This window comes from Gavia stellata, chromosome 14 (genome assembly GCF_030936135.1).
Source record: "Gavia stellata isolate bGavSte3 chromosome 14, bGavSte3.hap2, whole genome shotgun sequence".
Taxonomy (NCBI): Eukaryota; Metazoa; Chordata; class Aves; order Gaviiformes; family Gaviidae; genus Gavia; species Gavia stellata.
In genome coordinates this window covers 7,977,135-8,004,993 of record NC_082607.1, presented here as the reverse complement: position 1 = coordinate 8,004,993, position 27,859 = coordinate 7,977,135, and the positions used below count along the sequence as shown (strand labels likewise).

Below are 27,859 nucleotides of genomic sequence, written 5' to 3'. Positions count from 1 at the left end.
CGGCTGCAGAAGTCAATAGCACAAAACCCGTGCGTTGTCTCACCATGAAGAATACAAACACAGCCTGGCTCCTGGAGAAGAGGTATCACCAGTCTAGCCCCAGACACAGAGGCACGTGCTGTTGCTTCGATTGCCAGTGCAACACAGCTGCTGCCACAAGGGGTTTAACTTACTTCTTTTGTCAAATACCCGTTGTACCCAAGCACTTACATGAAGTAAATTAATTTAAAATACAAATGCTTTGGCCTTCAGACCAAGTATGTAACAACATTCTACTGTTGCTGTCCTCGTGAATCTCAAAGGTTATATTACTGGAACTCCAGAATGGCTTTTAAGCAAATATCTATATACAACATCTGGACAACTTTTCCTCCCGTGCTGTATCTTTGCCACGTAATGTTCATGGTCTTGCATACAAAATCACTGAGTCCAGATGTAAAATTTGCAGATAAAATCTTTACAAACAGTACACAAAATCCCAGTGGGGACACGCCACAAGCCTCTGATGTACAGCAAGTTTAATCTTCCTGAATAATTGTTTTCTTTCCCATCCCACACTGCTGTATTTTTCTCTATCTTAATTTATTTTAATAAAACATACGTTTGTTTGGAAACAGCATATATTATTGAGCTGCTCCTGGTTTAGAAAACAGAATCATTAACATGATATAGCACACAAGTGCATCTCTAGTTCATGTTATTTTCTGCTTTGTCAGTTTGAGTCAGTCTGTTTTAAATTGCACAAGCTATTTTTAATGGCTTTTTTGCAATTCAAATCTGCATTCCATAAGTATAACTGAAAAGATAACAGTTCATTTTCAGTCTTGCACTCAAATCTGTTGAAGGAGGCTTTAGTAACTGTTGAATATTCTGTTATTTAAACTGCCTTTTTGATTGCATTAATTTTAAAACAAAATTTTCTTTAAAAAGTTAGACCTATGAAATGAAGTGAAAAAAGGTGAGGCTTCATTTGCAGTCTTTTAATGGACCTGAAGGCAGGCAGGCTCCAAGACGACCACTAAGATGGATCCTTCACGACAGTAAATTTGAACTGGAGCTTGGTGAGCAGAAACATTTATCCCAAGCCTGTTGTGTCAGAGTAATAACAGCACCAAGCCTCCGTGGCCGGACCTCCGAGGTTAGACCCTGAAAATCCACCCTTGATGAGTCTCTCCTGGATTTTTCCAACTCTATCTTTTTTTCTCCCTTGTCCACATCACACACCAGAAAAGTACTCTACCTATGCTTTGGAAAATCTCTGTTTTCACTTACATCTCTTGGACACACCATAAAGTTGCATGAAAGTGGAAAGCATAGCGCAGAACAAAATCAGCTCCCTCCTTGCACACATTTCTGTTTCTTTGGCAGGAGCCTTGGATCAAGTCACGAATCACAGAGCATTTTGTCCTAATTTGAAGTGATAACTGTAAAAGAAATTTATAATGTATATAAAATTGCCTCGGGTAATAATAATTTTCCTGACTCTGCATAACGCAGTGTTAGAATAATTACTACATATTTGGTGCTGCAGGGCCAAAGAAGAGCTGGTGTCAGGGAACACTGCTGAACAAGGCTCAGAAAACGGCTTGCAGCAAGGGGAGCTGCCACAGACAGTGCAGCACACGGGGCACTGGCATGACCCATACGGCATGGTCTGACACACCGTTCTTGCCAATTACTTTCCAGTTACAGCGATTACCTTCTGTGGACTGTGGAAATCAGGGGTGCCTCTGTGTCACTGCGAAATCAGTGTGCAGGTTAATCGCTGGCCTTTGGTTCCTGACTGACTTTTGTGGTAGACTCCAGAATTTTGATTTATGAGACTGTATCAATAATTAGACCTACTGAATCTCATTAAAGCCACACAGCTCGATGTCTCTGTGGTCGCGAGCCTGGTCCTGCTGAACTGGCAGAGATCAACAAGGTTGCACAAAGAATGGGGTAGTGTTTGGAAAGGATATTCACGCTGGCAAGATAGGCAGCATGACAGTTTTGCAGAGTATTGGGCAGTGGACTGGAGTTTGGGCATCAAAGGGAATAGGCTCTCCTGAGCCGCTGTCAGTCTTATCACTAGACCAATTCACGAAGTTCAAACTCCCCCAGTCAACAAGCTGGTTCACACCTCCTCTGTCCCCTGCGAGTATTGCTTAGCTGCAATAACAGATTTCAACATAAGAGATCAAACCCATTACCATACAGTCTTCTATTAAAATGCCTTCACAGTTGTATATTCAAGAGGTGAAAAGGCAAAACAAGGTTTAGTAATTATAGGACCATGAAAAACTCATTCTGGGTTACTCTGATTTAGAAGATCACGATAAAAAAAAATAAATCTATAATTGAAAAGTGCCCTAGTACAGCAGCAGGGCTCCTACACTCTCTGGATTCCCAAGGTACCTGTGGATGGAGAAAGCTTTCATGTCAAGACTCTCATTAGACATGCACAAGGCTTTATAAAAATAAAGTTTGCTTTTGAATTCTGAAGCCATAAAAATATAATTAGCAGAAAAAGAGGGTATAAGCAAACCTGCTTGGACATTCATGTATTCAAACTGATGTGTGCATTGAGAGCCACATGAATCAACGAATATGCTATGCCCAGCCTGAGCACTGTCAAGGACGCCCAGGCGTTATGTCACAGCTCACTAGCACCATTACATCCATTTCACACATGTGGCTTCAACCATCGTGTTGCTATAATGGGCCGTGGAGAGCGAGTCTGCCAGTAACAGTCCTTCTTTCAGCTTGAAGGGTCAGAGGAGGAACAGGTCCAGCCCTGGCTTTAGGCACCCTTAGGGCCACATGCAGCGAGGAGCCAGCAGGGACAAAGGCCACCCTCTCTCTGTGGTCCGGCAGCGGTCCCTGCCTGCACAAGAGCCACCAGGCCACACTGTCCCCACGACGATGTGCAAGCAGCTTTACATCGCAGTCCCAGCTTGTACATTTAAATAAGTTTCAGTGTTAACAGTTGGCATATCTGAGGCATTATGAGAGTATTATTCTACAGAGTTTGACCTTAAAGAATATGTATGTTAACAGCAGAAGAAGAGAACATGAACACTTGCTGAAACTAATGATTTTTAATTAATGTTCATTCTTTAATTACTCGCTTTTCTAATTAAATTGCTGTGAAGTTGGAATGCTGGAGCATCCCTAGAGGCTAGTACCTTGTTCTTATGTGTCTTTTACCTTTAATATTTTATCCTTAAAGGTAAGTTGCACATCTTTAGAGTACCTGTTAAAATTCAGAATGTAACCCAAAATTTTTGGTGAGTCTATGTTGCAAGGAAGATGCAGAGGATAATTGCTGGGTGAACCACGCTCACAGCAAAGAAATCTCTGACACATTGCAACAAGGGCTATTGATCTCCTACCAGCAGCATGAGAATGGACAGAAAATCATGTGTTTTAACTGACCATCTAATCTAATAACTGTAGCTTTATTATTTGACAGAGAAATAATACGTGGGAGTATCTTCTTAGATTATCATGTTTTTGGGTAGGAATGGAACAGGTTTTTTATATGAGACAACACTAAACCACGGATACATACTACCATAATCCAATTACAGTAACAATAGATATCATCACTCCTTTTTGCTTCACTGTCGAGCTTAGAATATATTCAGTCTTAACTAAAAGCACCTACTCTTTACTGGTCTTGGTTATGGAGCAGGCTCTGCCACCTGTGCTAACCTTTCAAGAACGGTAACGCAGTATGTAAGCATGAGATCTATGTCATTTATTTCTGCCACAAGTAAACACAGAATGATCCTCACAGCCATCCTGAGTTGAGGCTGCAAACGGAACCAAATGATGTCAGGATAGGAGACAGAAGTCTTGCCAGGTGGAAGTAAATACTGAAAAAAAGCGGGCATTTATGGCGTTCTTTAGGTATGAAGTGAGCAACAACTTTAAGGAGAAGCAGCATCTTTTAGTACGAGTTAAAAACACCACCTTTTCCTACAAACCGTGTCTGACTTCTTATCCATTATGGTTACAACAGCACTAATATTATACTACAAATATATTAGAAAACCTGAATTAGATAAAGTCATCACAGCAATACATTCTAAAACAAGAGAAAAACCAAAAACTCTGAAGGCCAAAACATTTATGTTTGATTTAAGTTGAGAGGGCAGAAGAACTTTTTCCAAAAGCAAGGCTCCCACAAGTTCATCATAGCATGGACTATGTTTTCCTTCCATCATACTGCCCCACACTTTGGCCCAGTCAGACATCGCTGTGAAGATGATTCACTCTCATGATGCCAAAGAGTTCTCAGGAAAGCTCTGCTCCACAGTGTGGGCTTCCCCCTTTGACTCCCCAAGGATCTCTGTGGAGCTTTCCTTTGGCAGCTTCCCCAGTTTTGCTCTGAATTTCACGAACATACGAACCCCAAATTACATGAATCAAAATTTCCACCTGGCATTGGTAGAAAAAAAATATATATCTACACATCTTGTGCCAGCAGGCTACAAAACTACAAATGTCCTGCTTCTCTCAAAACCAGGATTTTGGTTTTCTGTAGAGATTTCTGAACCATGTGAGTTGCATTTCCCTCTGGAACTTGCACTTTGCCTTTCCACCACCAGCGTTACAGCGCACCGGTGAGCACTAAGCACCGTCTTTTAAGTCCTTTGCTATTCCACTTCAGCAGCAGTTCAATATCCCATTTCCTCTCTTTGGCTTTTGCTGCTGAATAGGCAATTTTTCTCCAGTAACTTCTCATTCCCCGCCCCCCGCCCCAAGTCAGCTTGCTGCAGCATCTATCTGAGCAGTCATTTACTATGGAGTTCTTTACTCCTAAGCTTATTATCTTCCATTTATCTGCATTGAGCTGTGCTGCCCTATTACAACCCAGGTACTCAAAATTAATCCTCCTCATGTATCAGATTAAATTGTTTCTCATTATCTGCTTGACTCTCAATTCAGTACCATTTGTAAAACTAAAACCTACTTTTCCATATTATTAATCAAGACATTTTTTTTGTGACAAAAAGCCATTGTGTCCCAATCTGAATGATCTGAAACAGTTCAAGTAATATTTCTCCTGACAGCCAAATTTGAACATTTCCCTATTTTTCTTTTCCCTTCCTCCTGAAGTCCTGCTCTGTAATCAGCATTTTGAAATATGTATTTAATTCATTTAATGCATATTTCTGTAACCTGTACTCGTCTCTTTAAAACTAAAGGTTCTCAGTGGTCAATATTTCACATGATCAGATCAATCATAGCATGGGCAGCTCTCTAGGACCCCTAATAAAACAATTTCCTATTGCTTTGTTAAAATGGATTTAAAAAGCAATTTCCTTACTTGCTCACTAGCTGTACCAGCCTTTCTCTAGCCTTACGGTTGTATGTTCATTTATGCCAATTTCTTAAATTTTATTTTGTTGCAGATTGGGGGGTACAGAGTTTCAAATCTATGTAATTTTAAAATGAATTGTCAATCACCTTACAATTTGCCAAAGTCTGAATTCTATTTGATAACAAAGACAGCAATAACCCTTTAGTAAATATGCATGTTTGTCTGCTTTGCTTAACTGCCTTTAATTACACCACTGCAATTAGTTACTCATAATTCACCACACCATTAAATCTGAAACATATGTGGTCTCTTTCCCCAACCCTCCCCACCTTCTCATCCTACATAACCCTGATCTAAATGCAATTTGATTGCTTAGGCGATCTCTCTTGGGGCAAGAAGAGCAATGCCAAGGCTAAGTCTTCTTCACATGCCAGAGACACACACAGAGGAGAGTACCAAGACAGCAGGCTTGGAGGAGATAGTAAATGCCTCTTGTGGGCAGACCTACAGGAGATTGAGGGCCACAGTATTCTGGTAACATTCCCTGTACATATGGTGGTCCATAATTACAGAGAATATGATTATAACCTTGGAGACAGGGTAATTCTCAAATTATAAGATAAATAAGACCCAAGTTTGAGAAGCTGTTAAGGAAAGTCTGCCGATACCTTCGCTCTCTGACTCCAGAACTTACAGGAACAGAGCATTAATTTTATACTCACGATTCCCATTCCCTCCACTGATTTATTCACTTTTGAAATGGAGGAGAAATAAAAAATGACACATACTTGAAATTTAATTTAAGAATCACTTTGTTCAAGAAAAGAACAGCCTTGGTTTATTCAGTCCCTCAGTTATCAAAAAGCACTTCAGCCCTGACTGAAGGGCAAGTCTGTCTCTTTCTCTAGATACCTTGACATGGGAGGCCTCTCACTAACACACCACACCTTGAGCGTTTCCTAGCGCATCGCTTCTGCCGACAGGCAAATGAATGGGTTTGAAATCCGCTGGCAACAATTTTCCAAATTTAAGCTGATGAACTAACTGGAAATAATTCCCTACTGGGTCCCAAATGCTTTTGGAGTAAATGTCATTAAAAAACCCACCCCAAACCTCGACCAGTACTCCGCAGAGCTCTCCAAGGGCACTGCCGGAGCTAGCCCAAAGGTTGCGTGCCTTCCCTGTGGGTGGGGAAGCCACAGGTGCCTCCCCGCTGTCCCCCCCTTCCCCATGTAACACTGGTGCACATGCTGTCCTTGGACAGATGCTCTGCAGTTGTAGCAAATGCTGTTGGGGAACCTCCCTTCTACAGGACTCCACACAAACCAATTTTCCGTTAACATACCACGCTATTCTATGTATGCTTTAATGAAAATCTTTATGTTTTTTTTTAAGTATACCCAAACCTAGTCTGTCTAGCAAATACAGTTAAAATATGGATAAGACACAGGACATTTTACGGTAAGTGAAGATGATTGCATCAACCATTTTTCAGAGCAATTTTCTCTTTTGAGAGGGAAACGGACCACCAAGAAGATGGTGTATCTTGAAGATCAATCTTAGAATCATTTATGTTGGAAAAGACCTTTAAGATCATCAAGTCCAACTGTATGAGATGACTTTCAAAAAAGAGATATTTGAGTCAAATAAAGTGCTGGGCTTAATACCACAGTCTGGAAGAGATTTTGTGGCCTCCGTTACTCAGATGATCTAGTGTCATTTCTGCCTTGAGTCACAGCAGCCCACTTGCAATTCAGAAAAACCTAATCCTCTCAGACTTGAAATCCAAGTAGAAAACTTACTACTGTGCTTTGTGGGTGAGGTTAGCGCCACGCTTCCTGCTGTAATACTCTTCTATGCAGAATGCTGTACAATTCATATACAATTCATGCACAGAAAGATCTTTTCTCCTGGTTGAATTCCCAACTCCCATTGCTTAATAGGAGACACGAACTTACAGCACTACTTAGAAACTTGACGCTATTCAGCACTTTTTACACCTAGTCACAACACCTCTACATTAATTATCCTAATCAAGCTATTTTGCCATGAAGAACAATTTGATATACTGTGCAGAATATCTAATCTGGTCTCTGCATTGACATTTTCCTTCATTCACTGTGACAAAGAAGAACATACTCCTGGCTTTCCCATTATTCAACACTGATAGACTTAATTATAGCATAGAAGCTACAGAAAAAACCTCAAGACTCTCTTAAGCCATTTCATATATTTGTTAATTATTAAGGAAGCACACAATCCAACTACACCTGCCTTTTATTTGCCCTTAGTGCAAAGGGAACTGAAAGGCGATGTAACATTCTTAAAAGAATAACTTAATGTCACTGCAAGGCTCCTTCCAACCATCAAAATGTGTGAATGACCTAGTACAAGTAAGAACCAAGTCTATTACTTTAATGAAATCGCATCCTTAAGTGGAAATACACTGTCCCGGGACAACAGCAATTAATGTTGCAGGGTAGGGTACCCAGCCAATAAACTTTGAATCTTTTAAAGCTGAAACTATGCCAATGCGAGTCAGCAAGCACAACAGTCTCTTCTCTGTGAAGAGGGTGTTTGCTAGTGTTTCTGCTCATTAATCTTTAATCTACTTCGCAAACCTGACAACCAAGGAGGAAATACGATCACTATAAAACACAGGAATTACACTGATTTTTGGATTTTCCTACACATTTAATTTCCTAGCCATTCCTTTGCTTCTAGTTTGTACTTAGTAACTATATTTTTCATTGATGCCCTTCTCTCTGCCAAACTGTCAAAGTGAAGACACTCTTTAGAGGTATGAGCAGAAGAGACTTTAGAGAAGATCTTTACCTGCATTTGTTTATGTGCAATATAACTTGAACTTACTGATTGGAGATGCATACGGAAACATAAAATTTGGCCATCCTTTACCTATGAGATGATTATTTATTATCAGTGAAAGAGACCAAGATATTTCACTGGTTTCCCTGATTTCGGTCTCCAGGTGGAAGAATATTTTTTTAGAGAAAAATGTGAATTTTTGTCCAGGGAAAGTATTTTTTAGCTCAAGGAAAGATACATCTTTGGGTAGAGGGGAATAAAAAAAAAGTAGACTTCTGCATCAACTATTAACATAATGAATGGCTTTTAAAAATATCACAGACAGAGTCCTCCTATGCAGAAGGAACATGACAAACAGACTGATCAATTCAGCCTACCTTGAATGTCATATATGTATTACACTTCACTTCCTTGCCCTGCAACCAAATGCAACAAGCAAAATGGCATCACAGGGTTACCTTGAAAGGACATGACAAGGGATTGAGCTGTCAGCTCATTTGTTGAGATGGACAGACAACCCATGGATTCCGATTTCTGAACATCTTAAGTTTACCAATACTTAAAACCCTGACTCATGTCCACACTACACCTTTCTCTAATATTCCAATAGTTTTCTCCATCATGTTGGAAAAACTCTCACATCTTCTACTAGTTCAAGCAGTTGAAGACGACAGATACCCTGTAAAACATGTTGATATATTAGTCTTCAGAGCAATCTTTAAGAGAGAGGGAAAGGTTTAGAACAATTTTGCAAGACGACTACGATAATTTCCCAACTTGACCTCCAGTCTTGTTATTACAGAAAATGGAGGATGAGATGGCTTATAATGAGGAACCTCTATAAACCATGAAAAGAGAAGTCCACATGGGAAGACTCCAGTAAACACTCCTGCAACTGCTCAGAAGGCTTTCACATAGTTACAGAGGAAGCAGTGACCTGTTCCCACAGTTTCGTAAGCATTAAATATGGGTGATGGCTGTAGCCAGCCACCCTCCTAGTTACATATCCCCTAAACTAGGAATTTCGTCAGCAGAGAGAGACTCAGGAAGTACAATTAATAAAAGTGATTGAGAGAGAGACCGTGGACATTCCAAAGTCATTTTATAGCCAGATACCATTTAAGAACACAGATTTTAAAGCCAGTCTAGTTTCAGGTTGACTCAAATTCCTAACTACTTTCAGATCTCCCAGTATCAAAGCTGGAAAGCAGAGCAGGGAATCCATAAAATGATGCTACCAAAAATACAAAAGAAGAAAAAAGGAAGAAAAAAACCTCTTTGAGAAAAAACATAGAAAGTATTTCCTTGGCTTAATTTAGACCCCAAATAGAAGTAATCAATTTATACAATGCAAAGTTGATAATGAACTGTGACCCATGCAACTACATAGCACATTTGCACAGTCACTCCCCTTTTTTGGTGAACCACATTTCTTCTTTGACAAAAAACAGTTTTGAAAGTACTTCACTCCTAAGTCCTCACGGTTCATGTTACAGACACTCCTTAAAAGCTGCAGAAGACATAGTTCCAGGTAAGATCTCTCAGATTTGCGCATATGGTTTTCTTCTTGTTCCTCCTACCTCCCCTCTCACTTGTTTTTAATAGACTGCTGAGAAGAAGGGCTATTAGGAGTAGCTGAAGCAGGCAAAGCCATTATCGCTTGCTCTTTACAGGACCTTCATTGCAGCTAAGCTTAATGGAGTGGCAGAGGATTCCTAGAACATTTGGCAGCACTACGTATAAAATCAAGGTTGAGTATTTAGTCTCTCAAGAAGTTAGAAGAAAGCATTAGGAGCCAGGTTCCCAGCCAATACTCACTCCACTCCTGCAATCCCTCCGCTTCACAGCTTCAAGATCCATTGACTTCAAATGGGGCAATGCCAATTTGAACAAGTTACACTACTCAAGAAATAACAAGTCTTGTTATTACAATGATGGAGAAATCAGACATCAACTCTCCCATACTCTAACACCGTCGCCACTAGATTTTTAAAGACCATAAAGAAGCCCTAAACTATTTGTGAATTTGCTCAAACTACCAACTGCAAGAACCAATCTGTTTTGATCCTTCCCTGGAGTCCCATCCTAAATCAAAGTAGTACAACTGAACCTTTTAACTAAAGTTTCCTTTCTAACCAACCTACAGCAATAGAAATTTCTTGAGAAATCTGGTGTGTGAGTTTAGATTTGCATGTTTTTCCTTATAAACCTTGACTTACGGATTACAAAAAAAATATTCCTACAGATTTGTGTCCTTAAAAGTAAGTGTTCATCACAGACATCAACTCCAGGAGACTGAAAAGCTGACAGTATTTTACTGGATGCTCCTTCCCCAAGCTCCTCCTGCCTTCCAGCGAGAATCCTTTCCCTAGAACTAAACAGAGAAGATGGGCTTCTTAGAGCAATAATAGATTGAGCTCAGACACCAACTCAGAGGGAAACAGAATGACTCATGAAACACAGGTTATACAGCAAGATTGCTAGAAATAAAACAAGGAATGAAGATAGAGAGTTTGGCACTTGAATCAGAAACAGCTCCTGTAACAGAGGCGAGCTAAATATAGAACTCCTCTGCAACACCAAGTTAAGTCATTGGTGCCTTTCAAAGGTATGTGATGAAATCTTTGGGGATGTATTACAGAACTCTCACCGCATCCATCCTGGTATGAGTGAATTCGTTTTACGCATAAATAAGAGTCTGGCCAAGGACTTACAAAGAAAAATGTCGGCAAGCATCCATCTCAACATAATTCTGTTGGAAACAAGCTGACTTTAAAAGTTGGCAATAAAACTCCTAAAAAAAAAAACCCACTCCAAAACACACCACTAAAAAAAATCCTGGCAGAAGAGTTGGTTGGGTTTTTTTTTTTTATGATGTCTTTTTGAGACATTAGTTTTTAAAAGGCACCTTTTCAATTCTGTTGAGGCAGTACAAATTCTGCTATAGGAGAGATTATATCAAGAACAAATTGTCATAGTGCTACCCTGTGATTTTCCTCAGTTAGTCTCTTGGATGAACAATTATGCACGTTGTCATTTGCATGTGCAAATTAAAGAATCTGCCCATAAATACACCTGATCAGATATAAATTGGCAGCATTCTACAGAAGTCAAAGTACTTTATTAAATATATGTAAGTTGAGGATATGGACAATTACTTGTGTGTTTGGAATCTACTGTTTACATTATTAAATCATTTCATGCATATGAGTGTATAAACGGAGTCAGGAACATGGAGTTAGGGTAGAAGCTGCTGTGCTTTGTGCATCTGGCTGGTCACTTCATGGGGTCAGATCTTCACAGGGTGAGGCAGAACAACCCAAGGAGAACAGACCATGGTTCTCTGGCAATGTTGGCATAATGAAGATGATGTTACTCAAAACAAAAGTTGCAGCTGAGTAACTAATCTGTTTTTCTTTGGAGATCTCTGTCCTCTCCAGCTCATCTCTCTCACTTTCAGGTTTCCATCCAGAAGAAGCTTCCAACTCCTCTCCAATGCAGTAGCCTTTTAACTCTGTTGGAGCTCAGGGACCCCTCTCTTTTTCAATTCTGGATCTCATCCACAGCCAACAAGTTCATCCAAAAGCACCCTGCTCACCTGTCCATACCACCAGCTTCTTAACCACTCTCCTATCAGACTTTTCTTCCCCATCATTGGACACACCTTCTCCCATTTCAACCTCTCCTCCTCAGTACCATGATGCCTTATAGTTCAAAAACTGCCCTCTCCTCCTTGCTATACCCATTCTGCTATCACTGCCACCCTACTCAACCCATCTGTCATCTTGATGATTAGTCCACAGTTATTTGCAACTTGCTTTCAAATTAGGAATGGGGAATAGAAGTGTTTTTCAGTAAATAAGTACATTTATCTTCAAGTGATTTTCAGCGGACATGATCTATCAACTCATCAGAGTTCTCAGGGTTCCCAATGGTACCAGCCTGCACAAGGTGAGCATCTGCTGCTGTTACGTCCTAAAGATGTTCTCCTCTATTCTGAATTTGAAAGAAATATTATTTACACACAGAACAGGCATCCTTAGGAAAGCATATACCTTAGTGTTCCAAAGAACAAGCAGCCAAGAAAAACCTCCGCAAGAGAAACTGTCATTCTTTAAAACAACCTACTAATTTTGGTTAGGTGGTCATCACTCTCAAAAAGGAGGCGTCTACGTTAATTCAGGATGCTTTTAGTGATCTGCTTAGTCTTCCTCAAGGCTAATCAGCATGCCTTGAAGGTAGCTGGCTCAGCAACCTAGCAGACAAGTGATTTTAAATAACCTTCTTGCCTGTTATTTGCAGGGAAACTATCAAGGGGCAAAGGAATTTTTCAAGCAGAGCATCCATCTAAATTTTAGAGAATATATAACTTCCACTTCAGTAGCAATTGCATATCGTGTAGAATATGTTCTTCAGCAGCAGCAGGAAAGCTTGTTTTCACTCAAAGCTTCCCTCAATGTTGAAATAACTAGCACTGTATTTTTTTTATATATCCAGAACCATATCATACTGACTGTACATTTCGCTGCACACATTATTAAATGCACTACATGAAATTCTTTTCAATTAAAATAGTAATTTCCTAAACATGCTCCTTTGTTATCAGTACAAAGACCAGCAAAATTTCTCACCATTTTTACATCTATCTAATTTAATATCCAAGCGATTTAAGAAACCGCTTACTTGCATTTGGCAGCTCAAGTCCCATTCAATTTTTTTGCTTACTGCTGTTTTTACAGTGTATTTAATCTAAATTTATCATAAAAAGGCCAGCCATATGAACTCTACTGGGTTAATGCTGATAGCTCATCATTAGAAGGGAACATCCTATGTAAAGCTTAAACATTCTCTACTAACAATATTTGAGAGGTGCTAGCAATGTTTGGTATCAGCTTTGCCACTTGTCTGAAATGAGAGAATGATTATACTCACCAGGGGTAAGAGCAACTAGAAAGCAAAATTCGGTCTTCAACTACTGACTCAAACGAGCTGGAGTTGCAGAGGAAGAGAAACAGAAGCAGGCACCAATTAAGCTAAGGTGCACAACTGAAATAAACTACATTTTTAACAGCTCTTAAAATTAAATGTCATATTTGGCATCACCTATTGCAGAAATGAGAAACCATATGACTGCTCACAGGAAAAGCAGGTTTAAAGAGACCGACATCACCACAAACGTGGTTTGTGCTGTTAATGCCTTTTTCCAAAGATGGGAAACCTAGCACCACATTCACTGCAGTCCCAGTTTCTTGTCCTGCAGATGGTCTTCATGGCAGACTCTTTTTCTGCAGCTCCATCTGTCCCCACAATATTGAAGTCGAAGCTGGTAAAGCTTCCAAACCAACGCTGTCCATAAAGGCAGGCAGGAGATACGAGTGAAAACACCCTTATTCCTGAAGTCACCAGCCCACAGTTTACTGGCATCAGAGCCCTCCATGCCCTCAGAAGTCTCATGACAGTTTATTAATGCATCTTCAATGGATGCTGAAGAACCAGCTTGCTGTATGGAGTAAGTTCTGCTGATTCAGATGTATAAATACTTTTTCAACTTCTATAGCAAACCCCTTCGTTTCATTCTCTAAGGATGTGAGGCTCTAGCGCTAGCTAAGCCTCTAACCGTCTCCTAAAGGTTGCAAGGAACACAGCTGAGGAATGAAATGTGCCTCTTCCATAAGATCCAAGATCTTTCTTTCTTATGAGGAAAAGCTGAGGGAATTGGGTCTTTTTAGGCTGGAGAACAGAAGAGAAGAAGAAGGGATCTTATTAATGCTTATAAATACTTCAGGGGTGGGTGCCAGGAGGATGGGGCCAGTCTCTTTTCAGTGGTGCCCAGTAACAGGACAAGAGGTAACGGGCGCAAACTTGGTCATAGGAAGTTCCATCTAAACATGAGGAGGAACAACTTTGCTTTGAGGGTAGCAGAGCACTGGAACAAGCTGCCCAGAGAGGCTGGGGAGTTTCCTTCTCTGGAGATATTCAAAACTTGCCTGGATGCATTCCTGCACAACCTGCTCTGGGTGACCCTGCTCTGGCAGGGGGGTTGGACTAGATGATCTCCAGAGGTCCCTTCCAACCCCTGTCATTCTGTGATTCTGTGAAAGAAACCCTGAGACAGGTGTATTGTAACAAGAAGGAAAACCAAACATAAGGAGGAAGGTTAAGCTGTTGTTTAGAAGATACTTGTTAAGAAACCCAAACCTCAGTCACAGCAATTAAGAGGAAGCAGGTTTGGGCTACTTCATTTGTCTTCTGTATGAGGCTCCAGCACAACAATCAAGATGCTTAGATATTTGCATAACATTACACTCAGTCACCACTCTATACGCCAATGCTCTTCTGACTTCTCTATGCCAAGGGCCACACAAAACAAATTAAATTCTGGTTTAATGATGATGATGGCACAAATCCAAAGAGTGGCCACTAGATTTTTAGTCTGTTGTGAGAGCTAAATTTGACCAGATAGTGTAGAATAGTGAGAACTAACACAGCTACACCAATAACCTTTCTAGAAGGGACTGTCATGTAATGTGGAAATGTCAAGCGTGAAAGACAGCTGGTACCTAACGACTTCTTGTGCAGCAAGTTGTATATACTCTTCATTTTTTTCCTCGCTAAATCAACATGCAAGAATTATTTAGCACACTTGAAAACCGTGGCAGACAGCTTCAGATCAGAAGTATCCAAGATGCCTGAGAAAGGATTTCTTCTTGTTTCCAAAATGCACCATCATTTTCTTTACAGCAGGAGTTCAAGGAACATTGTGTCACTTGAAGAGGATGCACACCCATGTGCTGGATACACCTCTGCAGGTCAGAACCTTTGCAGGTTTATGTCCCTTGTAATCTTTAGGGTTTAAGCAACCTTTTCCGTAGTCTGTCTTTCAGAAAAATAAGATCTGTCTGTCTCAGTTTTTTCAAACACATGGTAGAAAGAAACAAACATGCACACTGGGATCAATACCCTGCAATCACCTGTTCAGTCTTCCTGAACACCATTGCTTGACTGTACATCTTTCTGTCTTGGAGAACAAAAGCTGGCTTAAAAGAAGATGGGCAAATACTTTGCACTGTCCTACAAAAGCTGGGCTTTTTTAAGCATATAAGCAAAATCAAAGAACACATACACAGCACGAAAACTCTGTAGATGGATACCAGTGGGCAAAAAACTGAGTATGAAACAGTCTGAGCACTGACTTTTCCCAAACACTACTGAAAAAACATTCAATAGTTTTACGTAAGTGTTCTAGGAAAACTCTGACCTTTTGCAATCTTTGGACCTCTGTTGTGCTCACGAGGTCTGCTAAAGCTTCTTCAGTTTCTTTAGCTTTACAGGTCAGGACACTTAGAACAAAGAAGAGACAAAATTACTAGTGCCAAAAGTTAACTGCTTATGCAACCATAAAAGAACACTAACCCATGTTACTGCATAGCGTGCTCACCACATATTTGAAATAAAATGCACTGCTGTGCAAATTCCTCAGCTTTGTTCTGAAAGTATCCACAGCTCTGCCAGAGCAGTATCCAGAACAAGGAGAAGCATGAGAGAAAAACACGGAGTTGAGGGAACACATGGAGACCAGACTGAGTTCGAAGCAAGACTGCGTTCCTCTTCTTTTCCAGATAATCTTGGAGTTAAGGAGTCTGCAAGACTTTCTGATGAACCTTGCCATTTGTTGTGGCTTCACTTTTGTTCACTCAGAGGTATCAGCTGCTGAAGGCCCAGACTGCTGATGGAATGAAGAGCAGAAACCCCTGAGTTTGATATGGGCTGAACTAACCCTGGAACTGGAAACCACAGACATACTGCAACACAATACTGTGAGTTACTCAAGCTAATTATCCCTGAGATTACCAACACCATTGCATGGTGCTGCATAGATGTGGGACAGTAGCTAGGGGATCTCTACAGTACGCTCTGCTGCACCATGTAGACATGCCCAAATGCTTTTGTAAGAGATTGCCTTGGGAAAGGAAACAACTTTCCAGTGATAGCTAAGAAGTTTAACAACTCCTTGCTTCCAAAGTTGTCCTAACGTGGAACAGCATGAAAAATTTGGCGTGCTCTCAACCCAAAGGGCAATATTTAAATACTACAGACGTTACCACTGATAAAGGGTTGTGCAATAATTATGACGGGCCATGTAGCTGAATAAGGTACAACGGAGAACCTTCATTATTAATAAAGACCTACATCATCTTATTTAGAATGAGGACAGATTGAAGAGTGAAGCCTGATGCTTTCTCAGGAGAGGCATGGAATTAAAAAGTACCCAGACAAAGGCCTTCCTCCATACAAGGAGAACTCTTTGAAGCTCTCAGAGAGTCCTTTAAAGACGAGATGAGAAAAGAACATCAATATGATTCATTTAGTCTAAATGTCCTACTTCAGATATGCTAAGCGCCAGATACTGTCTCCATAGTGAATATTTATTCTGAGATGAGAGCAAAATAGTAAAAGGCATAGATAAAAGATTTGCCTTGTACACAAGTAAGGTAAGAGATGAGAGTTCTCTTTAGGTTGTCATGATCTGTTCAGTGGTGAGGCCAGCTCCAGCTTGACAATTAAAACCCACTGTCTTCAAATAAAAGCGCTAACACTGCTCCTAATGCCATTACTTACTTAAACTTCTCTGATGCTACAGAATGCAAATCTGGCTAACAATTACACAATTCACAATTACAGCTGCACCTTTGAATTTTTCCACCAGGAAAACACAGTTCAACAAACCCCTTAATTTCCAATTTGTTACTTATGGCCAAGTGAGATGGCAGATAAAAGTACTGTGAGGACTCTTAGTGCCTCTCCTGGTGTATCTATTACTTACGGACTTGGGACCACTGACTTGATGACTCCATGAGGATCATCACCCTGAAAGGCAGGTCTGCATACGCTGGAAAATCAGCACCAACTAGAAGGCTGAAATGTGACCATTCTTTACAGAGGCCAGGAAACATCTGGCCACTAAAGAAAGTGTCTAGCAGCAAAAAGAACATAGTCCAAAAGGGACTAGGGATTCAAAAAACAGGTGAACACACAAAGGTACTTCAGAACAGTAGGTTTGATCAAAGGACATAGTCTGCAAGAACTATGACTTAAATACCAGCTCCCCTGAAGAGTGCTGGGTAAGAAGTGACTGCAGAGTGAGCACTGGTCCATCCATGCCGGACACCAGCTGAATTCCCCCTCTGTGAGCTGCTAGCCTGGGCAGCAGCCTGGAAAGAGCAGTGGCATTGTTAGGTTTGAAACCCTTCTTCTATCAGAAAAGAGGGTGCCTGGGCTACCTCTATTCCTTATATTTTATCTTCATTTCCTCCAGCTACATTATTCTGAAGATTTAAGTCTGACAAACAGACTAAGGTGTGCACACTATCTCCTGGACTGAGAGGTGTGTGTGTACACAGTAAGAAGGACCTTCCAGCTGTAAGCCTTATTTCAGGTCACATTCAGCTGACAGCAAGAGCCACAGACCTTTGAAAAAGTCTATTTTTCAGGTAGGTAGGGATAACCTGGCAGGTGTATTAGTTAAAAGGAATCAGCAAAGCAAATCAACAGGATGCAGGAATCATGGCTGCGTGTAACACACTGAGCTCCAGGCCTCTCAGGAGTTAAGTAAAGCCCGAAGGAAAGCTCTCGCACTGTGTTCCATGAGGTGGCAGGTACATGTGAATTCAGGAACAAAAGTGATTTGCAAGCCATTCAAAATGCTACATTCAGTGACTTTTCTTCAAAACCTCAAATGCCTTCCTCAGCGTACGCTTTTTAATCATTGTACTATGTGCTGAGAGAAATGTTTTATCAACAATTAGATGCCTCCTGCTCAGGACTTTAAACAGTGAACCACCACCACCTTATTCTTTAAATCAAGTCCAGACACCCTAAAAAGAGATGGTTTTTATAAGGCAGCACACAGCTGGATGTGTAAACACTCAGCATAAAGCCAAGTACTTGGTGAAAAGTAAATAAAGTGCAGAAAATGAAAGAAATAGTAGAGGATAACAGTTTAGGGTAAAGCTGAAATAGGACCCTAATAACCTGTCACCATTCATGCATTACCTGCTAATGCTGGCTGCTCCTGTCCCCCCGTCTTCTGTCCCTCACCATGCCACCCAGCCCTTCCTGCCGCGGCCAGACGTGGGCTCAGCCAGCACCGAGCCATTCATTAATTCACATGGTGAGAAAAGAAGGCGTTTGGTGGAGGAGCTTGCTGAAGCACGGGTTAACGCACAAGCACGTGGTGGGAGGCGAGAGGAAGGGAGGGCTGGAGGCAGACGGCAGTTCAGCTGGCACAGGCTGCTGCAGAGCCGCTGCCAAAAAGAAAGATTAAAAACCTCATATTCAAAGTTTAAATCTATGGAAAAATGTTGAATTCCCAGCTCTGCAATATTTCTGCATGGCTAGAAGTGTCACACCCCAGAATATTCCAAAGATAATAGTTAAGTACCTAGCACTGAGCTGATTCAGCAGGCAGTGTTACTGTTACTAATGCTGATGAGATACCCAAATAGTTTTGAGAATCAAGTTCTTCACTTCCCTTTTTATAATAGGAAACATCAAATTTCCCTACTGCACAGCAATGCTATGAGGACAAGCATGTTCAGTCATGAATGGTTGTATAAACTCCTACAAGAGTAAGAAAAGAAGAAAACAAATTAAACTGTATGAGAGGGTTCTGATCTCATTTGCAGACAAGTAACTATTGAGTAAATCTTGGATTTTGGTGGAATTACTCTGGATTTACACTGTCTGAGCCTGAACCCGAGCCAGGCCCAGACTGCGTGCAGGTAAGCTCGTTAAATACAGCCCAACCCCTTTGACTCTGCTGGGAGCACTCACATGTTTAAAGTTAATCATGTGCTTAAAGGCTTTGGAGGATCAGGGCAAGAGGGCTCACCCACTTACAGGACTGAGCTATTCTGCTTTATATACTAAAGCATCTGAAGAAAATAAAAGTGCAGTTGTCACCACTGCCTCCCAAGGCCCTGAAATAGAAGGTTATCATTTAATCACTCAAGTCAGTCGGTTTCTCTTTGGGAGAAAAAGCCATTATAACAGCAGCAGCTTCAGACTTTTGGCTTTTGTGGTCAATATAATTCCTTCTAGATCATCCTTCAGTACAGATATGGTCCCATAGCTGCAGCAACTCCATGTGTATCCAGATGACAGGATTTAGAGCTTATTTTCATTTAGTATTGGACAAGGCTCAGGCATTGCTCATTGCTGCTTCTTGCCTGTGCCAGGACTTGGGAACGAGGCAAGGTCAAAGCTTCACGTTCCCCACAGGAGGACCTGGAAGGTGCAGGCAAAAGCAGAGTCAAGAACAAGGTTTTGCTGAGGGAAGGGGTGATGACAAGAGCACTGAGGGCTGCAGGGCACAACACAAGGCAATAGCAGACTGCCTGCCCTCCCGCTTCCCTCCCTGGGATGAACTGTCCCAGGCCAGACAGCTTAGCTGCAGCAGAAAAGGGTTAAATGCTCCTGTTGGCAAGAGCCTTGGCAAACAAGGTACCAAGTCTTCACTTCTCACCTCCACTGAAATCAGAAGACATGATGAAAAACATCATGGAAGATTATGAAATGTGATTGATTTAGTATCAAGGAACCATAACCCTGATAAAGTTTATGAATAGGATGATATAACTTAGCAGGAGCCTCTATTCAATGAACCAGTGAGTTCCTTTCAGGCAACTGTTGGTCCAGATTAACTCGGCAGTTGAATGAACCTGCAGCACAGATGTTAAACCTTCTCGCTGGTGTCTTCACAGCCAAGTGTGCCAGGTCATCTCAGACACGACCGGCACAGGTTAATGTACCTATGTTTCACATTGCTCACCTTTATTATTCCCCACTGGAATACAAAGACTTTTTCAGTTCTGAACAATACGTAAAGTTTGAAAACCTCTCACAGTTCTCCGTGATTTCAAATACAGGCTCTCCTTCCCCTTCTTCTTTCTTTTTCTCCTTTAAAATGCAGAAATGCACATGCATTAACATAATTAAACGAGGGAGCTGGGTTAATAGGACTGACTGGGTCTAGAAGAAAAGTGTGTAATTAAAGTGTCAAGTAACAGTACTATCAGTGGTGACACGATGCTTGGATCACCAAAGGGACATTCAGTATGACTACATAAAGGCTCTGAATTTCTGCTGGTAACAAAACCGCATGTGCACGTGGAGTAGGTGGAAGAGCCAGCCTCCCACATGACGTGCTTAAATGTCCTACCTTTTCCTCGCCCCCGGGACTGGCTCTGCCAGTCACACCATTGCTAGGGATGAAGATAACAAACCATTGTCAAGGGCAACCGCAAAGCTGCTTGTTTCACATTAGCATCCTTAACATGTTCTATCTAACCAGATTTCCTGTTGGTTGAGGAAATCTGCCTTTCCTCATTACCAGCTGCTATCCCAGATTTCTCTCTCCCCATCCCCAATACACATTTTGCCATGCTTGTCTGCTTTTCTGTGTAAAAAGGTTATGTATGCCTGGAGGGAGACTAAATGTTACACACAAAAAAAAAAAAAGGCAAAAAACCCCACATGAAAACAGAATTGTGGGCAAGAGGCCAAGACCCTTGGTTATGTGACTGTGACTAACCAATGGGTGTTTTTAAAAAACATTTCTCTCATTATATTCCCTCCTCTGGATGTAATAATACAACCCAAATTAGTTTTCCAGAAGCAGACTTCTTTTTATGTAACCATCTTTTATACAGATAGCAGCAGCTTATGTTTAAACTATTTAAGAGGACAAATAGCTGCAAAATGTACTTCAGATGGCCCTTCTCCTGCTAGCAGTGTACTCCTGGCTTGAGGGAAGCTACAAAAACACCCTGTATTTTGCTGCTTGCTGCTTGGAGGTAATTGTAAACAATGCACAATGCCCACAGGACCTAGCATCATGGTAAGGATGTCAGGTCTGCTCGTTTTATTGCATTTGAGAGATCCACAACATTGTAAACTGCAGAATGACTTTGACAAAACAAAGCTGGCATGATGCAGAACAAAGTAGCAGTTCATCTTCTAACTCAGGCGAAAGTTTCCTACAGCAGTAGGAAAGGCAGCATCCTATCTGAACTACGATCCAGACTGACAGACATCACCCTGCTGGCACTGGACCTAAATGGAAATTTCCACATTTTGGGAAGATAATGTTGTTGTTACTTCCTATTGTTCTCCTCCTTCCTTCCACATCTACCACTTAAAAAACAACTATATTTGCTAAAAATCCTGGACCAAGGACCTTCTATGTGTCCTCCAGGTTGATATCAAATGTACTGGCCCTGGACCTGTTCTGCTAAGGTGTATTTGAGGAAACAAGCGGTGTGAAAAACGATGACATTGCAAGCAGGCAGGTAGGGTGTCAGGAAAAGAACAAGAAACCAAGACAGGTTAATTTAGGAAACACGGATCTAATTTTCTCATTCCTTCTCTTGCTTTTAGAAATGGGCCTGAGATATGAGAAATTATGGGCCACCTGGTCAGATACCAGAGTGAGGTGGTATTTAAGTCTTTCAGCAAATAGTAGAACATTCCCCAAACACCCTACAAAAAGCCAGGAAAATCTTTTACCTGGTATCATCCTACATGCCTAGGGGGTTCAAATCCTGAAGTGATAAATTAGGTTTCCCAAGCATTAACCCTGTATGAAAGTGGTTAAAAAGCACAGAGAAGAAATCCATCACCTAAATGAAATATTTAGGCAAAGAGTTGCAAAGCTAGAAATACGCAGGATTTAGTATCTGTTCCCATGTCATTACTCAGCAGATAAAAAAAGGTACAGTTTTATACTCTGCAGTCTTTCAAGTCTGCAGTTTTCCATAAAACTTCCATTGTGACATTTTACTCAGAGAGCTTTCCTAACAGCTTCTTAGTCATCATACTTTCCAGTACCTTCAAAAATGTGTAAATTATGCTATAGTAACAAGTTTAAACATTTATTTTCATTCATCCTCACAGCACAATTGAGCTGTTAACTGCTGGGTTCACACTAGAAGGTATTCAGGTAGGGTTTGTTTCAGCTACTCCATTGACTTCAACCGACTGTTTTAGCGTTTGCACTGGAAGCACAGTTCAGATTATTTCACACTCAAAACTTCTCAAGCTTCATGCCAACAAACCACTGAGGATGACACACATCAGTCTTTCAGTGGGTCTAACACCATTGCCAGGAAATTCACAGATTTAAAGAAAAAGACCAATGCAGCTCAGGCAATTTAAGCTGCAACAGAGACTAAAAGGACTCCTAAATATATATTTTCCCTCTCGTGCTAGAGGCAACATCTTTCACAGAAACACATACAGAAATCACACAACAGTAAAAATTGATACCCCTATGAATTCCCATCAACTCAGATGGTTGTGGGACAAGTCAGTATGGCCATAGCTTCTTGTGCCCTGCCTGGTAATGCAAAATTCCTGGAGGAGAGGAGGAGGGATAAAAAGGGGAAGGGGAAGAGACATTCATCCTTGTATACTGAAGTAAAACATTAAAAGCTTTCCTCTTAGAACTAAACATTTTCAGTAAGAATGATTAATACCATATGCCATGGAGGAAGGAGGAACACAGCTGCTGTTGGAGAGAGACAGTATGTAGATTTATGAAGAATCTAAGAAGAGCAACTGTTGGCTTCCAGGTGACAATATGGTAGAACTGATGCTCCCCAGGTCTTCACTTAGAGCCTGCACCTTGCAAGCTTCTCCCAGCAGATCCTGAATTCCTCAGCATTGAACCAAACCATGTCCCCAGGAGACTCACGCTCTGGAGATAAAAGGCCCACCAGCATACCTCCGCTTCCCTTGTTCCTCTTGAACATGTCATTAGTGTGCAAATTGTTGATTTATTCACTGAAAATGATTAGAACTAGCTAAGAGCTAGTGCCCAGCAGGAATCGAGCTCCCAGTGTAAGTTCCACTGAAATGACCATCAGCTTCTGCTGGAGTTACACATGAGCACAAGGAAAAATTGAGATACAGCATATGAGTCAACAATGCCAAGTTTAGGACCCTTCTTTTTATGGCTAACATGGAATCTTTCATTTCACCTAATATCGCTTGCCGAGGATGCTGAGCACCTCTAGTAGCTCAGCTGTCATAATCTTCCTAGAGGAGCTTGACATGAACAGTTCTGGGCTCATAATTTACTCATGAACACCACAAACCCTGACAGATGATAGGAAATTCATTGCAGTTGCTAATCCAGAAGAGTGCTATGGGATTCACCTTTCCTTCATGTTTATTGAGTTCAGAATTATGAAATCACAATTCCTATCAAGTCAGCCCCAGAACTGAGAGGAGAATTAGACTTTGTGTTTTCAAAACCCCATTTTAATACTCAGTTATATCATTACTGCAACTAAAATCCTCTCCCCACACCTTACACCAGTGTTTGTGTCAGACTTAATATTTCTGGTGAGATGAGAAAGAAATGGTATTTTAATAAAATACTTTCATTTAAAAAGACACAGATCTCCCAGAAGTGGTGCAAAGAACATTCATGCAAAATTTGGGGTATGTAACAGGAGAAAGCAATTGACTGAAATATTTTGGGCTAATAGTGACAGCTCAGCAACTGATACCCATCGTTACGGAGAGAATAATACAAGTGATTTGTGACGAAGGGCTCCAGCCTGCTCACTTTGCCATTCCTGCAGACTCAATTGTGGCACAATTCAGCCCCAAATATTTCACCTTAAAATACATCTACCAGCAGTAGCATTATTTGTCTTGGCAGATACTGGAGCTTATGCAAAAAGTAGAAGGCTTACCATGTGGAATATGAGGCAGTAATGCAAAACACATATGGAACAATAAGAGAAAATATTAAAAAATATTATTTAAAACAGCTTAATCTTATGTACACTAGACGAACAAGTTAAAGATATAGATACCTCATTAGTAATTTCATATTAGTAAACACAGCATTAGAAGAGACCATACCTTTGCTTTATCTGAAAAGGAAAACATTCTAGGTATTTTCGTCTGCTCTGCATGCATTTCATTTTCCAAAATGCAACCAGGCGTGCATTACATACAAACTTCATCCTGCTTCACTGAAGTATAGCTGTCATGAGCATTCTCTAGCGCTATGCAGAAGCCTTATGGAGTGAAAGGTGTTGTGGACAAGCTGAATCTGAGTCTAAGTGCCATATTTTCAGCAGAATGCAGCTTCAGAAATGTTACTGGGAAGAACCAACTAGGAATTGATGCCATTTAAGTAGCAAGCAACTTTTGGCAGCCAAAAAAAGGGCAGTGTGTAATGATGAGAGCTGAAACAAACAAACTTTATTTCAGAAAAAGCAGCGTCACTTTACTTCTTGTCTAGAACGAGAAACCGTACATGGCTTATATTATAGTGTCCCGTGATAGCTGAATCAGACACTAACAGGCAAGCAAAGGGGGACATGGAGTGCATCACGCTTCCTGTGTCAGTTGCTCTACACTGACACAGGCTGGAAAACACACAGCACGCTCTAGGGACATACATGGAAAAATAAAAATAATAGAAACAAACAGAACATGGATCCATAGTGCCACAAACCTTCCGGCTCTGTGTTCTCTTTGAGGTGCACTTGCTTCAGTGGGCAGCAGAAGATTTCGTGACACTTAGCACGAAAAGGGGACTCTTTTTTCTTTAATTCCGCAGATTGGATCGAATCTTGCCGTAACATAATGTACTCCTGTGTGCCAGGGGGAGCGTCATCCATAACTGTGGTCACCACATAACAAAATGAACTCAAGTTAGAGCTTGAGGAAAGCAATCTAGAGAATTAAATTAACTACATAATGTCAGGGTGGGGGAAAGAAAGGAGGGAAAGAAATGTTTATAGGAAGGAAAATAAAACGTGAAGTGTAAAGTATCTTAGTTATGGTGGTAGAAGGGTGGGGAAAACATTTACTTTTATAAACAATGCTTCTCATCAACATTTTATATTGTTTCATGCAGCTTTAATAAATAGTAGAATAACGCCCTGCTCCAAAAAGCAACAAGGTTCTCTCCTATGTCTTTGCTTTATTCTCCTATAGCACCTATATCTATTCTGCATGCAGATTAAGGAAAAAAAGCAAACAAAGCATGCTTTTATTGCCTAGCCATAGGCAATCTCTGCGTTAACGTCAGGGAGTAATCATTCCACATCTGCAGGTAATGCAACATCAGTGTATCTGTTCCCCAAAGTAAAAAGAACATGCCTTTATCAGGATATGCAATTATATACAGTTCCTTAGAGCAAGGATGGTAATCCAATGACATTTGACTTGATCGTAATTTTCAATGGATAGAAGAGTAGATGTACAAAGAGAAAGCACATTAATTCTTCCGATAGTTTTCTTGTAAAACAGCAAGTCATTTTTTGAAGTTGATCTTATAAATCAATACTGCCATTAATAATATAAACGATATGCAGTCTGAAATGTTTTCTGAATGGGGTGAGACTATTAAACGGTAAAAAGATAAAATATATAGCATACAGAAAGCTTCAGCTACCTCAAACTATTACATTACCAGAAAGAATTGAAACATTTCTCCACTATCTAAAAAATGAAGCCTTAATAACAGAGATAGTGAGATTCTTCAGCTTACAGCTTTAAGGCAGAGATCATCTCTTAAGAACAAAAATTAAATGCTTTTTCAAAAGACAGTTTCTAACCACTACTAGTTATTTATAGTGTGATGCAGAGATATAAAACCGCCGCCAAAACCAAGCTGAGATTCTCCAACACTATGGGAAAAAAATTAATAATTAAAAATTTTTTTCCAAGGATTAGGAAAGTAAAATTCCAACAACCAGGAATGTATTGATAGGCTAGTCTAAAACTACAGACGCACTAGTGCTATGTAAGTTTATATGGTTCTAGAAGTGTTGGCCATTAATTCAGATAATTTTAACTGTTTCCTAAACATCTGCCAATATATATTCATTTCAAAAAACTGTCAGATTTAAACATAGATCCCCTCAAATAAATATTATCCTCTTGCATTTTCATGCACTTGATTTTTTTCTCTCCTAGCAAGAACGGTACTAGTAAGAGTCATATCTAGGTGACAAATAAGATTCAACTTGATAGCCTTTCTTTTCACAGTGGGCAGTCACCTTCTTTCAAGACCTCATTAATCCACAGGAGACACTTTGCACCTTGGCTGTTGTTGCTTCATTAGACTACACGCAGTGTCAGTAACACACACTAATAATCCATATAAAGTGTCATTAAAAGGGATGCATGAGCTAATAGGAAAGCACAAGTGCTTCAAAAAAGAGCAGCAGGTTAATCGAGCACAAGGCCTGGGTTGCCATATAATTGCTCCCTTAACAATACTATTTTTACTTTGGCTTGTTTGAAGGGTATGTATGTGTTCATGAAACATACTGACAGCCCTGAGACTGAAGAGCAATTGCTGGCAGTAATTACTAAGAGTCAACACCCAAGATAAGCCAAAGACCAACAAGCCCTGATGGGTCGCTCCTCCAAAAAGACACCACGCAGAAGTTGCTGTTGCCAGTGTCTGTGGAAAGCCACCAGCGAACTGTGTGCAGTGACACTGATGTCAACGGTGCGGGAGCCCTGTGGTGCAACCCTCTGACATTTACGGGGATAAAGGATAACGTGCGCCATGAAACATGAATAGCCAGCAGAGGAGTGAAACGCATAACTACCTTCTACCAGCAAGCTGGCTGATACACAGCAGAGCATGCCCCGCTGTCAGAAACTCAGCCTTGTTCAACAGGCCTGTCCCTGGCCTGACCCTCTGAGAGACAGAGTCCTTCCTGAGAAGTCCCGTTCGACTGCAGGAGCTCAGAGAATTACCCACAAGGTTCAATGCTGCACCATGCTAGACTGCCACTTTAGTGAAAAAAAGTAGAAATCAGGCTAGCAGCTGCTAACCAGGGTCTGCAGGGGAGAAAGAGCTACTGGTCATTACCCAGAGGTATGGCATAAGGACCTATTCTTCTAGCCACAAGAGCTGTTTGGCACTGGGCTATGATTTCCCAGCTTCTGTAAGCTCAGAGGGCTCAAGCAGCACCTGCAAAACAACTCCACGGACTGATTCCATTCATCAAGTGTTTGGCAAACAGTTGCTTGACATCATTAGGTAGGTCCACCCCTATCTCAGGCAATCTCACTAAGACAGGTAGAGAAGATATAACTGGTCCTTTACCAGTCACCTACACACTCATGTCACCACCTACACACAGATTTATTTAAATATGAATAAGCCACAAAGAGAACCACACCTTCAATAAGTGAACAACATGCTGAAATCAACAAAAGCACATGGGGTTACTAGAATCCAGGACAGCAGGTATAAATGAGTCTTGGTTTTGAGGACCATCATAGCACTGACATCTGGGGCAAATCCTGGGAACCGCAGCTCTAATAAAGCCTTAATGCTGGAATGATATATGGATAACTTAATTGATGTCAGTGTTCTGAAGGGAACAGCTAAAACCTTTTCCTAACATGATGAATGGCCACAAGTCAGTCTGAGAATTTATTGCAAAACCAGGAACACCTCCTGACCCCAATGCCTCCTTTTCCCTGCTATGATGACAGCTAGACACCCTCATGGAGCCACTGAAATCACAGCTACAGGACCTCAATTACAGGTCCCAAGAACCAATCCACCTGGAAGTTCCAACAACACAGACTCTAACATAAAAAGCTTTAAAAACCCGATGATGTCCATTTTTGATGACTAAAAATAATCAGTCTACAACCATGAAAGGATCA

At 40.9% G+C, this 27,859-nt stretch overlaps 1 protein-coding gene across 1 annotated transcript in view; it reads right to left on the bottom strand.

Moving 5' to 3' along the window:
• Nucleotides 1–24,837, bottom strand: part of FGF13 (fibroblast growth factor 13) — a 119,383-nt gene extending 94,546 nt beyond the window's left edge. Inside the window, exon 1 of the mRNA XM_059824411.1 lies at nucleotides 24,672–24,837. Within this exon, the coding sequence (XP_059680394.1) occupies nucleotides 24,672–24,837 (166 nt within the window). The remainder of the gene's footprint in view (nucleotides 1–24,671) is intronic.
• Between the last annotated feature and the right edge of the window lie 3,022 nt (nucleotides 24,838–27,859).